The 12,265-nt window shown below is 40.3% G+C and overlaps 1 protein-coding gene across 2 annotated transcripts in view; it reads right to left on the reverse strand.

The window, feature by feature from the left end:
• The window catches only part of col5a1 (procollagen, type V, alpha 1), a 110,961-nt gene extending 99,489 nt beyond the window's left edge, over window positions 1–11,472 (reverse strand). For both annotated transcript variants that reach the window (XM_079835157.1, XM_079835156.1), the window contains exon 1: window positions 11,104–11,472. In XM_079835157.1, the coding sequence (XP_079691283.1) occupies window positions 11,104–11,206 (103 nt within the window). In that variant the 5' untranslated portion in view covers window positions 11,207–11,472. The remainder of the gene's footprint in view (window positions 1–11,103) is intronic.
• Window positions 11,473–12,265: the final 793 nt, after the last annotated feature.

A 12,265-nucleotide genomic window follows, 5' to 3' on the forward strand; every position in this document is an offset into this window, starting at 1 on the left:
TGGTATTTGTGACTACTGGCATATGAAAATCTACTTAACAAAAGACAGATTCTGCAAGGATTTTACCCTGTTTGCAGGAGATCCCTTATCTTGCAGTACCAATAGTACAGTAACTATAGTATTTCAACAGAAACTATGGCTACACTATGGCTATGGTACATTTTGGTGAGCAAACAACAAATTTGTGTATCGCTATTTGGACGAGGCATCCAGGCATCTGCTGTTTTGTAGCATTTCTGAGGCACATGAATGAACTTTTTTCATCTGTTCGTCACACAAAAACTCTCTTCTTTCCACAAGATGGAACGATAGCTCTGCAGTCACTCACATAAATCCAATAAAGAGCAAGAGAGAGCATGTGTGCTGGTCATAAACCCCGGACAATCCCATAATTCCCTGTTTCAGGGTCGTGAATGTGGCATGTGAGATATGAGGGTTCTTAATTGCCACAACAGAGGTCACCTCACACACACACAAGCAAAATACACAATCATACTCAATGACAGAAGTTTAAAAAAGACAAAACGACAAGAAGTCACTCATTGTCATAGATAGCTGGGATTTGAGGTGACACGAGTGATAGAATTTGATGATGCAACAAAGCTGATCAGAGTTTAACTTTATGCAAATGCAACTCGATGACACGACTATCAATATCGTCACCTTCCAAAAATAATTGCCCATGTCATTTGACTTTATTTTAGGAGGGTGACGATATGTATATATATATTTTTAAATGATTTGTGGAAAAAAAAAGTTACAGAAATTGTTGCGATTCTGAGCCTGTTTGATTCATATGATTTCTGTTATAAATACCTATTTGTGATCATATTTTCAAATGATAACATCACATAGATTTAGTCTTGCTTTCCATACATTTTCCCACATGTAAGCATTAAAACAAGATTAATTTAGTTTAGAAGCTAAACTGTGTAGGACATTAAGATGATATTCAGAGAATATATATATATATGAATTAAGAGTATTTTAATTGCACCACTGGCAAATTTAAGTAAAATCTTAAGACATTTAAAAGAGATTTATGCTTACTACAAGAAAAAAAATGGTCAACTGTGCAAATATATTTTTTAAGAAATGTAGACAATAGGCAAAGTACTGTTTATTATATTATATTATATTATATTATATTATATTATATTATATTATATTATATTATATTATATTATATTATATTATATTATATTAATTATATTATATTATATTATATTATTATTATATTATATACATTTACTATAAACATTTAACATAAAAGTAAGTAATTAATTATTAATTAAATTAAAAGATGTGTATATTATTACAGATCTTTTAGTTCTCTGATTTAGAAAAATATTGTAAAAAAATTCTATGGAACATGATTTTTTTGCAGTGTTAAGGCCTGTTCACACGGGACGGTTTTCGCATGCGTATATTGCCAACGTTTAACACCTCGTGACTAAACAAAGGGCACCAATGTGAGCCCCGACGCGCAAAACAGCAGGCGTAAAAGCGGCATTTAAAAAAAACGCCTTGGGTTTTGACGCGACACGTTAAAAACTGGCCGACCAATGAGATCGCCGCATTTTTTGGAGCTGCTGAAGTTACAGTAAAACACGCTCAAGCACAAAACGGTCTTGCAGAGCACACATTGATACGACGAAAAGGAAGTAAGTAAACAAAGAAGAAGATGAGCGCCATCTACTGAATTTGCATGTTCACTCGGCACTTCACCAGTGTAAATCGCTTAGGTGTGAACACTCAAGATGCGCCAAAAAACGTCTCGAAAAACGCTGGCGATAAGCGCACACGATATTCGTCCCGGTGTGTACAGGCCTGAAGTCATCTGGCTCTAAGAACGAAAGAAAAAAACCTTGAAAAAACTGATTGACATATCTCACTCTCTCTTTCAAAAAAACTCTGCAATCTCACACAAAATTACACATATGCATAAACACACAAATAAACATATATATGGGTCGGGTCAGTAGGTCTGCATGGGCATAAGCACTAAAAGAGCAGACAACGTAGAAAAACCAACCGTTTCGTGATTAGTGTGAATTCGAAGCACACTTTGACCATCCGTACCGACAATCGCAATCGTTTCCTCACTGCGAGGACCATGTATTTTTCTTCTGTGTTAATGAAACAGTATTTTATTCCTCTACTGTTCCACAGCAAGGGGAGGGGAAAAAACATCTGGAAGACATTTTTTCTTTTTTCCCCCCTCTTTTTTCCTTCTTTTTCTCTGGAATCAGCAGACAGCACAATGACGGCTATAGCTTCCAGATGTGCGAACACAAACTCTCGCTCTTATTTCTCCAATCCCAAATGCCAAGAAATAAAAGAAAACCATCTATGCTGGTCCATCTGTGGCTTTTTGCTCCAAAAACACACATATCCCATGATGCTCTGGGGTACTCTAGTCATGCTGACACCGAGTTAGCAGCTCTGGTGCAGGTATGTAGGGAATGTTATTTCAGAGGAAGTGTGTGCACATGTGTGAGCTTCATGACAGCCCAGGGGAACCTCAGGCCGTCGTAGGGGTGCTTAGAACTCCAGAGAAGCCAGACACACAGACACACACACGCACACACTGACCCCCCCAATTAATCACAACAAAGCCTCAGCAAAGCCCAAACATGGAGTCCGTTTAAAAGCTCTGTGAAAGAGTCCATTCATACAGAAGAGAGAAGACAGAAATACAATACTCGAAAACTTCAACTTTCAAACTCTGGGAACCAGAGATCTAAACACACACACACACACGCATGGAAGACGACAATGTGTGTATGTGTGAGCAGCAGGGGTGGCAGGCTGTATCAAGACCAGGTGTAATCCCAAAGACTAAAACCCTGTCCGTCCGCCTGTTTTCTGGGAGGTTTAAAAATTTTGGGATTTGGTTTCTATGGTGTTCTATGTAAGTAAGTTCTATGTGGTTGCTAGGGAGTTTCTATGCAGTGAGAATGTTGCTATGGGGTTTCTAGGGTGCTCTATGTGGTTGCTATGGAGTCACTATGCAGTTGCAAATATGATCTGGGAGGTTTTAGAATGTTTCTATGGGGTTTATATGGTGTTCTATGTGGTTGCTAGGGAGTTGCCATGCAGTGAGGATGTTGCTATAGGGGTTTCTAGGGTGTTCTGTGTGGTTGCTATGGGGTCACTCTGCGGTTGCAAATGTGTCCTGGGAGGTTTAATGTTGCTTTGGGGTTTCTATGGTGCTCTGTGTGATTGCTAGGGAGTTGCCATGCAGTGAGGATGTTGTTATAGGGGTTTCTAGGGTGTTCTATGTGGTTGTTATGGGGTCACTCTGCGGTTGCAAATGTGTTCTGGGAGGTTAAAGAATGTTGCGATGGGGTTATGTAAGTAAGTAAGTTCTATGTGGTTTCTAGGGAGTTGCTATGCAGTGAGAATGTGGCTATGGGGTTTCTAGGGTGCTCTATGTGGTTGCTAGGGAGTTGCCATGCAGTGAGGATGTTGCTATAGGGGTTTCTAGGGTGTTCTATGTGGTTGCTATGGGGACACTGTGCGGTTGCAAATGTGTTCTGGGAGGTTTAAGAATGTTGCGTTGGGGTTTCTATGGTGTTCTATGTAAGTAAATAAGTTCTCTGTGGTTTCTAGGGAGTTGCTATGCAGTGAGGATGTTGCTATAGGGGTTTCTAGGGTGTTCTATGTGGTTGCTATGGAGTCACTATGCAGTTGTAAATATGATCTGATAGGTTTTAGAATGTTTCTATGGGGTTTCTATGTGGTTGCTAGGGAGTTGCTATGCAGTGAGGATGTTGCTATAGGGGTTTCTAGGGTGTTCTATGTGGTTGCTATGGGGTCACTCTGCGGTTGCAAATGTGTTCTGGGAGGTTTAAGAATGTTTCTATGGGATGTCTGTGTTCTATGAGGTTCTTGCTGATTTGATTTGCAGTTTCTAATGTGTTCTGAGGTTTTAGAATTGTCGGCTTTCTAATGTGTTCCATGTGGTTGCTAGGGAGTTACTATGCATTGAGGTGTTCTGAGAGGTTAAGAATGCTGCTATGGGGTTTCTAGGGTGCTCTATGTGGTTGCTTGGGAGTTGCTAAGCCATTGCTGAGGTGTCCTTCAAACTCTTTAGAATTTTTTTCAACCATTTAATAATCAAATAAACGCAGAAAAATAATTCATACCAACCCCAAACAATTGAACAGTAGTGTAGGTGCAATAATAATAGTTATGCTTGATTTAACAAGAACACCAAGTTTAAGTATAAAATTGACAAACCTTTTCGCGTCAAAACAGTGTGAAATGGATCCTACTCAAAGTGATGTGTTTTCCAGACGTTGTGTCTCGAGGTGGGGCACTGTAAACCTCTGGGGTGGTCATAATCTGAAGAGCACCACCCACAGTATGCCACCTTTAACCTCTGACCGGGTGACCTCATCTCCTGTAGCTGCTGTCATTACTATAACTCACCTTCCTTTCTGCCCTCAATCACTTGTTTTTTCACTTTCCCCTTTCTTACTCTGTTCTTTTCTCTCTGAAACACTTCTCAACCTCATTCCTGTCTAGAAGATTCATTTGAGCCAATCAGACCTTTTGATTCAATGAATTGGTTCAGAAAACGATTCACTGATTCTTTTGAGTTATCGAGTTAAATAAATATTTAGTTAAATACCGCTGTTAATCATTATTGCTCAATTAAGTTTCAAATATTGCATTGTAGCTTTGTGAATCAATTCAGCTGAATCAATATAAAAAAAAAAAAATCTATTCTATTTATATGTATATTACATATACATGTCTTTCATGTAATTTACTTGAATATTAAAAAATCGAATTTGCTATTTCGTCTTCAGTATGTCTGATATATATAAAACACTAATGATCCATGAGAAACTGCAGTGAACTTTATATGTGAACCCAGCAGACATGTGGGTCAGGGTTTGGTCCTGAAAGAGGCAATATCTGGTTTTTATAGTGTGTGTGAACTGAGACCTTAAAGGTTTCAACAACTATCACCCTCCCAAATGCGGCTTTAGATTGAAGGGGGACTTGAAACACTTTCAATCATAAAACAATGCAACTCTAAAACACACGCTATAAAGCCTAAACCGCACAAACCAAGAGTGAAAAAAACTTCACTCCTACACTATGCCACAAAAACAGCACTGTCTAATACAGTACAAAACGTACAAAACACAACTGTCCTGTGATCCCAGAGCGGGACCTCCTAGACATTCAAGGCAAGTTCAGAGCTGAGGGCTGATCTGGTCTTACGTCATACACAAAACATACTGGACTAGCATCTGTTCACGTCTACTATCAATTTGCATACTTATACTAAATTTGAAAAGCACACACTTTGCTCGGAAAGTATGAAGCAAGACAGCATTGCATCAAAAATCAAAATGCAAATTAAATCTTGTGTGGTTGTGGCCAATTAGTAGCCTAGAAATCTAGACGCACCCTTGCGGCAGCAAGTGTAATTTGCAGCCAGGGTCGTCTAGCAACTCTCCGTTGGCTTGCGAACTTGAAAAACCAAACTCTAGTCAGGCCAATCACATTGTGTATGGAGTCGGTGGGCGGGCTTAACATAATGACGGCTGAGTTGCGGCGCTTCCGCGTGAATTCCCTGCTACTTGAATACAAAGAAGCTGGCGAACAGCGGCCTTTCGAATCGGCTTTGGCCACGACTCTGGAAGACTTGGAGTTAAGCTTTTCTTTGAGAAAAGGACAAAGAACGGCAGTGAAGTCATTCTTAAAAAAAGAAGATGTGTTCGGAGTTTTGCCGACCGAATATGGCAAAAGTTTAATCTATCAACTAGCTCTGCTGGTGGGAAAAGGCATGGGACTCAGCCACAACCCGCTTGTCACCTACGTCACCTTCTTTGTTGCTCTGGTTGGTTGAGGCGCTATCCTATTGCGTGCAGAGGGAATTTGAAAGACAACAGTTTATCCGCCCCTCGGATTGAGCCCTGCCAATGGTGTGTTCCCAGACCCAACATCTTGATGTGGGTCTGGCTTGTCAGGCTAGCCAATTGGCCCAAAAAGCATGAATATTCTTCAAACTGGATGTTGTACTGTAAGTCATCTGGGTACCTACCTGACATACTATTTTCAGCATAAACTACTATGACTTGGAATGCACTAATCCTTATCTTGAATACTATATAATACTTGATTTATAGTTTGTGAAAATATGCCAACTTTAACATTCCATCAGGTGTAGTGTGCTATCTGGACACCTTTGACATGCTATTGTCTATGATTTGGGACAAGCTTATCTTTCTCTTGTATACTATATAAGATGGATAAAACAGAAACATACTTCAAAAACCCACTGTAAATAGTACATCATCCATGCACCTTCAATATACTATTTTTTTTTTTAAATGCACTAATCTTAACATAGCATACTAAATAAGAAAGATAGCATGTGAAACAGAAACATACTTCAAAAATATCCATTGTAAATACCGAAATCCAGTCATTTTTGACATACAGTTTTGAGCATACTATAGTTCTTCATTGCATACTTCAAAACTCCATCTATTCCATCCACTCACATTTGACACATTTGCATGTGCTAATCATAATCTTGAATACTACACAAGATAGAGAGTATGTGAAAAGCACACACTAATCTATATTTTGCATACTATGTATGATGTGTAGTATGCACAAAGATGCATACTTCAAAAATCCACTGTAAATAGGACACCATCCATGCACCTTCAATATACTATTTTTTGAGATGTACAAATCTTAAAGGAACACTCCACTTTTTAGAAAATAGGCTCATTTTCCAACTCCCCTAGAGTTAAACAGTTGAGTTTTACCGTTTTCGAAACCAATTCAGTCGATCTCCGGGTCTGGCGGTAGCACTGTTAGCATAGCTTCGCATAGATCATTGAATCTGATTAGACCGTTAGCATCTCGCTGAAAAAGGACCAGGGTTTCAATATTTTTCCATTTTAAAACTTGACTCTTCTGTAGTTACATCGTGTACTAAGACCGACGGAAAATGAAAAGTTGCGTTTTTCTAGGCCGATGGCCCAATGATATTACACAGCGCCTGAGAATAGTCCCCAGCACGCTCCATGCGCAAGCTAGTTGTCACGTTGGTTATGTTGACGGAAATTAGCCTATTTTCAGGCGCTGTGTAATATCATGGCGTCGCTGCACTCATGGTACGGCATCAAAGTGCTCTTGATTATTACGCAAGAATGAGAGTATAGTTCCTAGCCATATCGGCCTATAAAATTGCAACTTTTCATTTTCCGTCAGTCTTAGTACACGATGTAACTACAGAAGAGTCAAGTTTTAAATAGGAAAAATATCTAAACTCTTTCGTCATTTTTGAGCGAGATGCTAACGGTCTAATCAGATTCAATGATCTATGCTAAGCTATGCTAAAAGTGCTACCGCCAGACCCAGAGATCGGCTGAATGGATTAGAAAACGGTAACACTCCACTGTTTAGCTCTAAGGGAGTTGGAAAATTAGCCTATTTCCAAAAAAAAAATGGCGTGTTCCTTTAACATAGCATGCTATATAAGATGTAAATATGTGACATACTATGATTTTAGATGCACTACTCTTAATATTGCAAGCTATATACAGTAAGATAGATGGTATGTCAACTGATGCATACTTGCACACTCTGACAACCAGTCACTATTGACACACTTTCTCCTGCATACTGTGATTTAGGATGTTTACTCTTAATGTTGCAGACTATTTAATATGGAGAGTATGAGACTGATGCATATTTAGAAAATCAATTTTCAAATACTATGCCATTCATCCAGGCACCTTTAACATCACATTTTCAACATGCTATGATTTGTAACATACTCATTTTAATCTTGCATAGCGTACAGGATAGTTTTTTATGCAAAAAGGAATTCTGGGAGTTTGATTAGGAGGGAAAACCTTCATCCTGTTGGAACCGGACTGGTACCTTTTAATAGCCAGAAGAAGACATGCTTGTTCTGTTAATGGGACCAATAGAGCCAAAGGCAACACCAATTTGATTTCTTCCCGACGTTAATATATTCCTCTCTGATTCTTACTATATCAATCGCTGAATGAAGAGTCAGGACAGCTGAAATGGACAGCTTGTTTTCATTACATTAGAAACATTTTTGAAAGGCTCCAAGGGTGTGAAATATTGGCTCCAAACTCCTCTGACGGCTTTAAGGGTCTCCAGAACACAACAACAAGAGTAACCAAAACCAGAAACAACACACGTGGGCAATAAACAATCGTTACAACATGCCATTTGTTAAAAAGGCATTCGTGTACTCTCAAAAGTGAAGCACACCCAACAGGCTGAATGAGGGCCGGTTCGCCAAGAGTGTTCGTAAAAATCTCATAAAACAGAGCTAGTGCGAGTAATAAAGCAGAATAGCCCTGCACAGGAAGTGCACCAGCATAACCGTTGGCCATTTTTGCCTTTACAAGCTTCTGTCTACACTGACGTAAGAGCTCCCCTGTATCCCACAATGCACTGCGGGTCCCATCATAAACTTTGCTACGACAGGACGTCATTCTCTACCAGCAGATTTGATAAGCCCCGCCCCATTGAATGACATCACCGTGGAGGCAGTGAGTGTTGCTGACCGACTCCATGAAGTGCATCCTTGAAAACTTGTGAGTCTGGCTCATCTTTTGTACACAAAAAAAACCTGGAAACATACAGACATGAAGTCTATACACTACACAGGGACCGCAGCTGTATTTAGAGCAGAGCCCAAAGCATTCTTAGACTGCGAATGAAACCAAATAAGTAATAAATTTTAATTCAATCTGACTCTAATGAGCATCATTCCAGCAGATGTTCTGTGACGGATGTCCCTGATACAAAGTCAAGTCAATGAATCACTCCAATTAATTCAGCCTTGACTCATGCAAGCAAAAGTGAGTTTTCACCGCTCAACACTTAGGATACACTCTTAAAAATGGAAATAATAGAACAATATGCTCTATTTTGATCTCTATTACATTTCCAGGTCTACACTCTTAAAAATAAAGGTTCTTAAATGGTTCTTTGGCAGGGTGTATGGTTCCATGAAGAACCTTTAATATCCAAAAGAACCTTTCCATTGCACAAAAGGTTCTTTGTAGCGCAGAAAGGTTCTTTAGGCTATAAAATGATTAGGAAAAAATGGTTCGAACCCTTCACAAAACGGTTCTTCAGGGAACCAAAAATGGTTCCCTTTATTTTTAAGGGTGTATAAAACTCCTCGTTCCTCATGTTTTCCATGACCGTGGAAACCTTATAGGGGTTCTTGAGTTGCTATATGGTTCTTTGAACGCCCTTGAGGTTTCATTATAGGTTCTTCAGATTAGTGATTTGCATTATGGGATCTTTAAAGCACCAGTACATGATGGTTTTCTAAAGAACTGGAGAGTAAAACATCCTTAAGTTGAAGAGAGATTATGAAACCGTTTGAGATTCAAATTTAAATTTTATATCCTGGAATTCTCGTATATATCATTGCTGTAAGCAAGCATGTTCTCGAGAAGTTCCTCGACCAAACTGTTCTTGTTATAATTAAAACAGCTCAATAATTCCATCAGCCAAGTGGCCATGACCAGACACGAATCTAATCACACATGCAGAGTTTCCAACCCCCCTCCCTCGATCCCTCCCGCTCTTTCTTGCCCTCCCTCCAGCCAGAAGATAGAGAGAGAAGGAGAGAGGGAGAGAGAGAGGGGTACTCCCTGGGACAGGCTGGAGAAACCAGGAGGATGAGAATGAGAGATCATATCCTGTCTGCTTTGGCTCCGTCATTACTGTACAAACCGCAGATTCACGTTCACAACCAGTAGACTTCACACTCTCAAATCTGAGTGTGATATACAGAGCACAGAACACTAAAACCAGATGTCAAACAACTCATCTAACCATAGAAACTTGGCTTTTTTTATATGCTAAAAAAAGAAACATGCTTAAACAACAAATAAACTCTTGACTTTTAACAAACGGCATATATTGCTGATTATTTCGAAATGCGTGTGACTTGACAAATGCATATAAATATCCGTTCCTCATAGAGTCCTTCTATAAGTGGTTTACAAGATAATTGCGAGCTTGACCTCGAGCATCTCTGATCTACTAGAGAAGACACGCGGCGACTCCACCCTGACCCACTGATGTTCTTCATTACAGACCATCTACCAGGAGGCAAGATGAGAATAACGTGCATTTATTGACATGTATCTCTCGTTTTCATCTGTCTTTCGCCCAAACAAAAGGAGAGCCAGGGCGATAGGCTCGTTTTTATGAGCCTATGGAAAAACATAAAACTCTCTGTCGCTCTCTCTCCTGGTGTGTTTCTCATCCTGCATATTTTTCCAATTACGTTCTGCAGCCAGAGCGCCTGCTGGAGGAAAACGACTTTCTGCCAGATCCCCTAAAAAGCATCTGAAACCAAAAGTCTACAAAAACCATACTAGGTTGTATGGTTTATGTTCGCACATCAGCGTCGATTATAGTCTGGTACACCCCTAAAAGTTGAAGCTTCTGTTGAAGTCTCAGAGAGTCTTCAGATCAGCATATTGGTTTTTTTAGGGGGGGGGTTCTGGTGAAGCATGAGTACACAAATGGTTTTCAAAAGCAGAATTTAAGAAGGTTCTCCTGCAGAATGCTTATTTTTAAGAGTGTGGGAGAGTTTAAATTCCACCAGAGGACTTTTTATTCTCTAGTTCGTGAAAACTATGCCTTCTATGCTCCTTTACAGATGCCAGAACCCAAGAATCTATCATTTTCACACGCATGGAACATCCAGATTTCTACTATGCCGTCTTTATTCGCTCATTTGCATAAGAATAGTTGAGTGTTGCACCAACACAATAGATGGTGCATCACGATTTCCTCATGCGTTTGTTGCATTGCACGGGGAAAACTTCCCTGATTCCGTTATTCGTCGCTGCTCTAATGCAAAAGTCACGGCCACGGAACTTCGTACGCGAGAATCCCACTCTAAGGCCCCCCCATCCCCTCCTCCGGTCATTCCAGTCCCGGGACGGGGGACTGACCGTGGAATGCGCTCGCGCAAGAGAACCGCAGCCCCTGGTGAGCGCGGCCCGCGGCACAAAGTAACAGTTTGGGAACAGCTGATTCGTCGCTTACCTGCGCTGACTCGTGAGGTGACAAACATCAGGAATACTAGGAGTACCGACAGCCGCACCTCCTTAAACCTCCGCTTTACTTTCCATCTGATAGGTGTATCCATGACCACCTGCGTCCGTCCGTCCTGACGCGTAGAGTTTGATTATATTATTATATATAACTGCTTGATATCAGGACAGAAGCAGTAACCCAACAGTCCCGGAGAGAGAAAGCGCGAGAGCTCAAAGCATCTCATGCAGCCATACGGTAATAAAGTCCTGCAGGAAAATTCAGAAGATGGATAGATGGATGGATGGGGCACCTCTCTCCCTTCTTTTCCCTTCTGTTCTTTCCTTCCCTTCAGTGCGCTGCAGTGATGCCCCCGTCACTGAAACTTCGCGGAGCCAAAGTGGGAAAAAACTTCATTCACACAGACTGTCAGTCACGCGGCGAGCAGCCAATCGGAGAGCAGTCCCGACAATTCTCGGCTTCTGGTTGGTTAGTGCTATGGGTAGGCGGGAGGTTTACACTGTGGGACTTCGTTTACACTCTCTCTCTTTTTTGTCTGCAACTTTTTAGTCCATTGCACTGATTGCAGACCGTCTTTTAGTATTTTTTGACTCATCTGATGGGTGTAGCAGAAGAACACCTTTTTTAGTGCGATCATCCAGTTAAAGGGAAGCCCTTGTTAAGGTAATATCCTAAATAATGTACAAAGAAAGAGTTCTTTATTTGTCTAGTAGCCTATCATAAAATACATATTGAAACATTGAAAAAATGTTGTATTGCGCGGAAGGCGTTTATTTAGCAATAATGGCAATCTGACTGTACATTATCCTGCTGACAACATGCCGCTCACCAATAAAATAAACAAATGTATGTTAAATACTAATTAGACACCAATCGGAATCAACTAATCCTTATAATAGACAGATGTAAAGCACTTTTAATCACCATTGTGAATAAAATACATGAATAAACTTGCTTTGTCTTACCTTCTGCGTGTGAACTATTCGGCATAGGAACAGTGCTGTGCTTGGGAGCCAATGGTTATTCCAAGTTGTTCCTAAAATTAAAGTTTGCAAACTATTTTAAGGCTGAAACAATTCAGGACCTCCTGACGTACGCGACAGCTGGAGCACACAAGGCCACAAGGGCGATGACCTTTTGACACGGGTCCGAA

The sequence above is a fragment of the Gobio gobio genome, assembly GCF_949357685.1.
Source record: "Gobio gobio genome assembly, chromosome: 14".
Classification (NCBI taxonomy): domain Eukaryota; kingdom Metazoa; phylum Chordata; class Actinopteri; order Cypriniformes; family Gobionidae; genus Gobio; species Gobio gobio.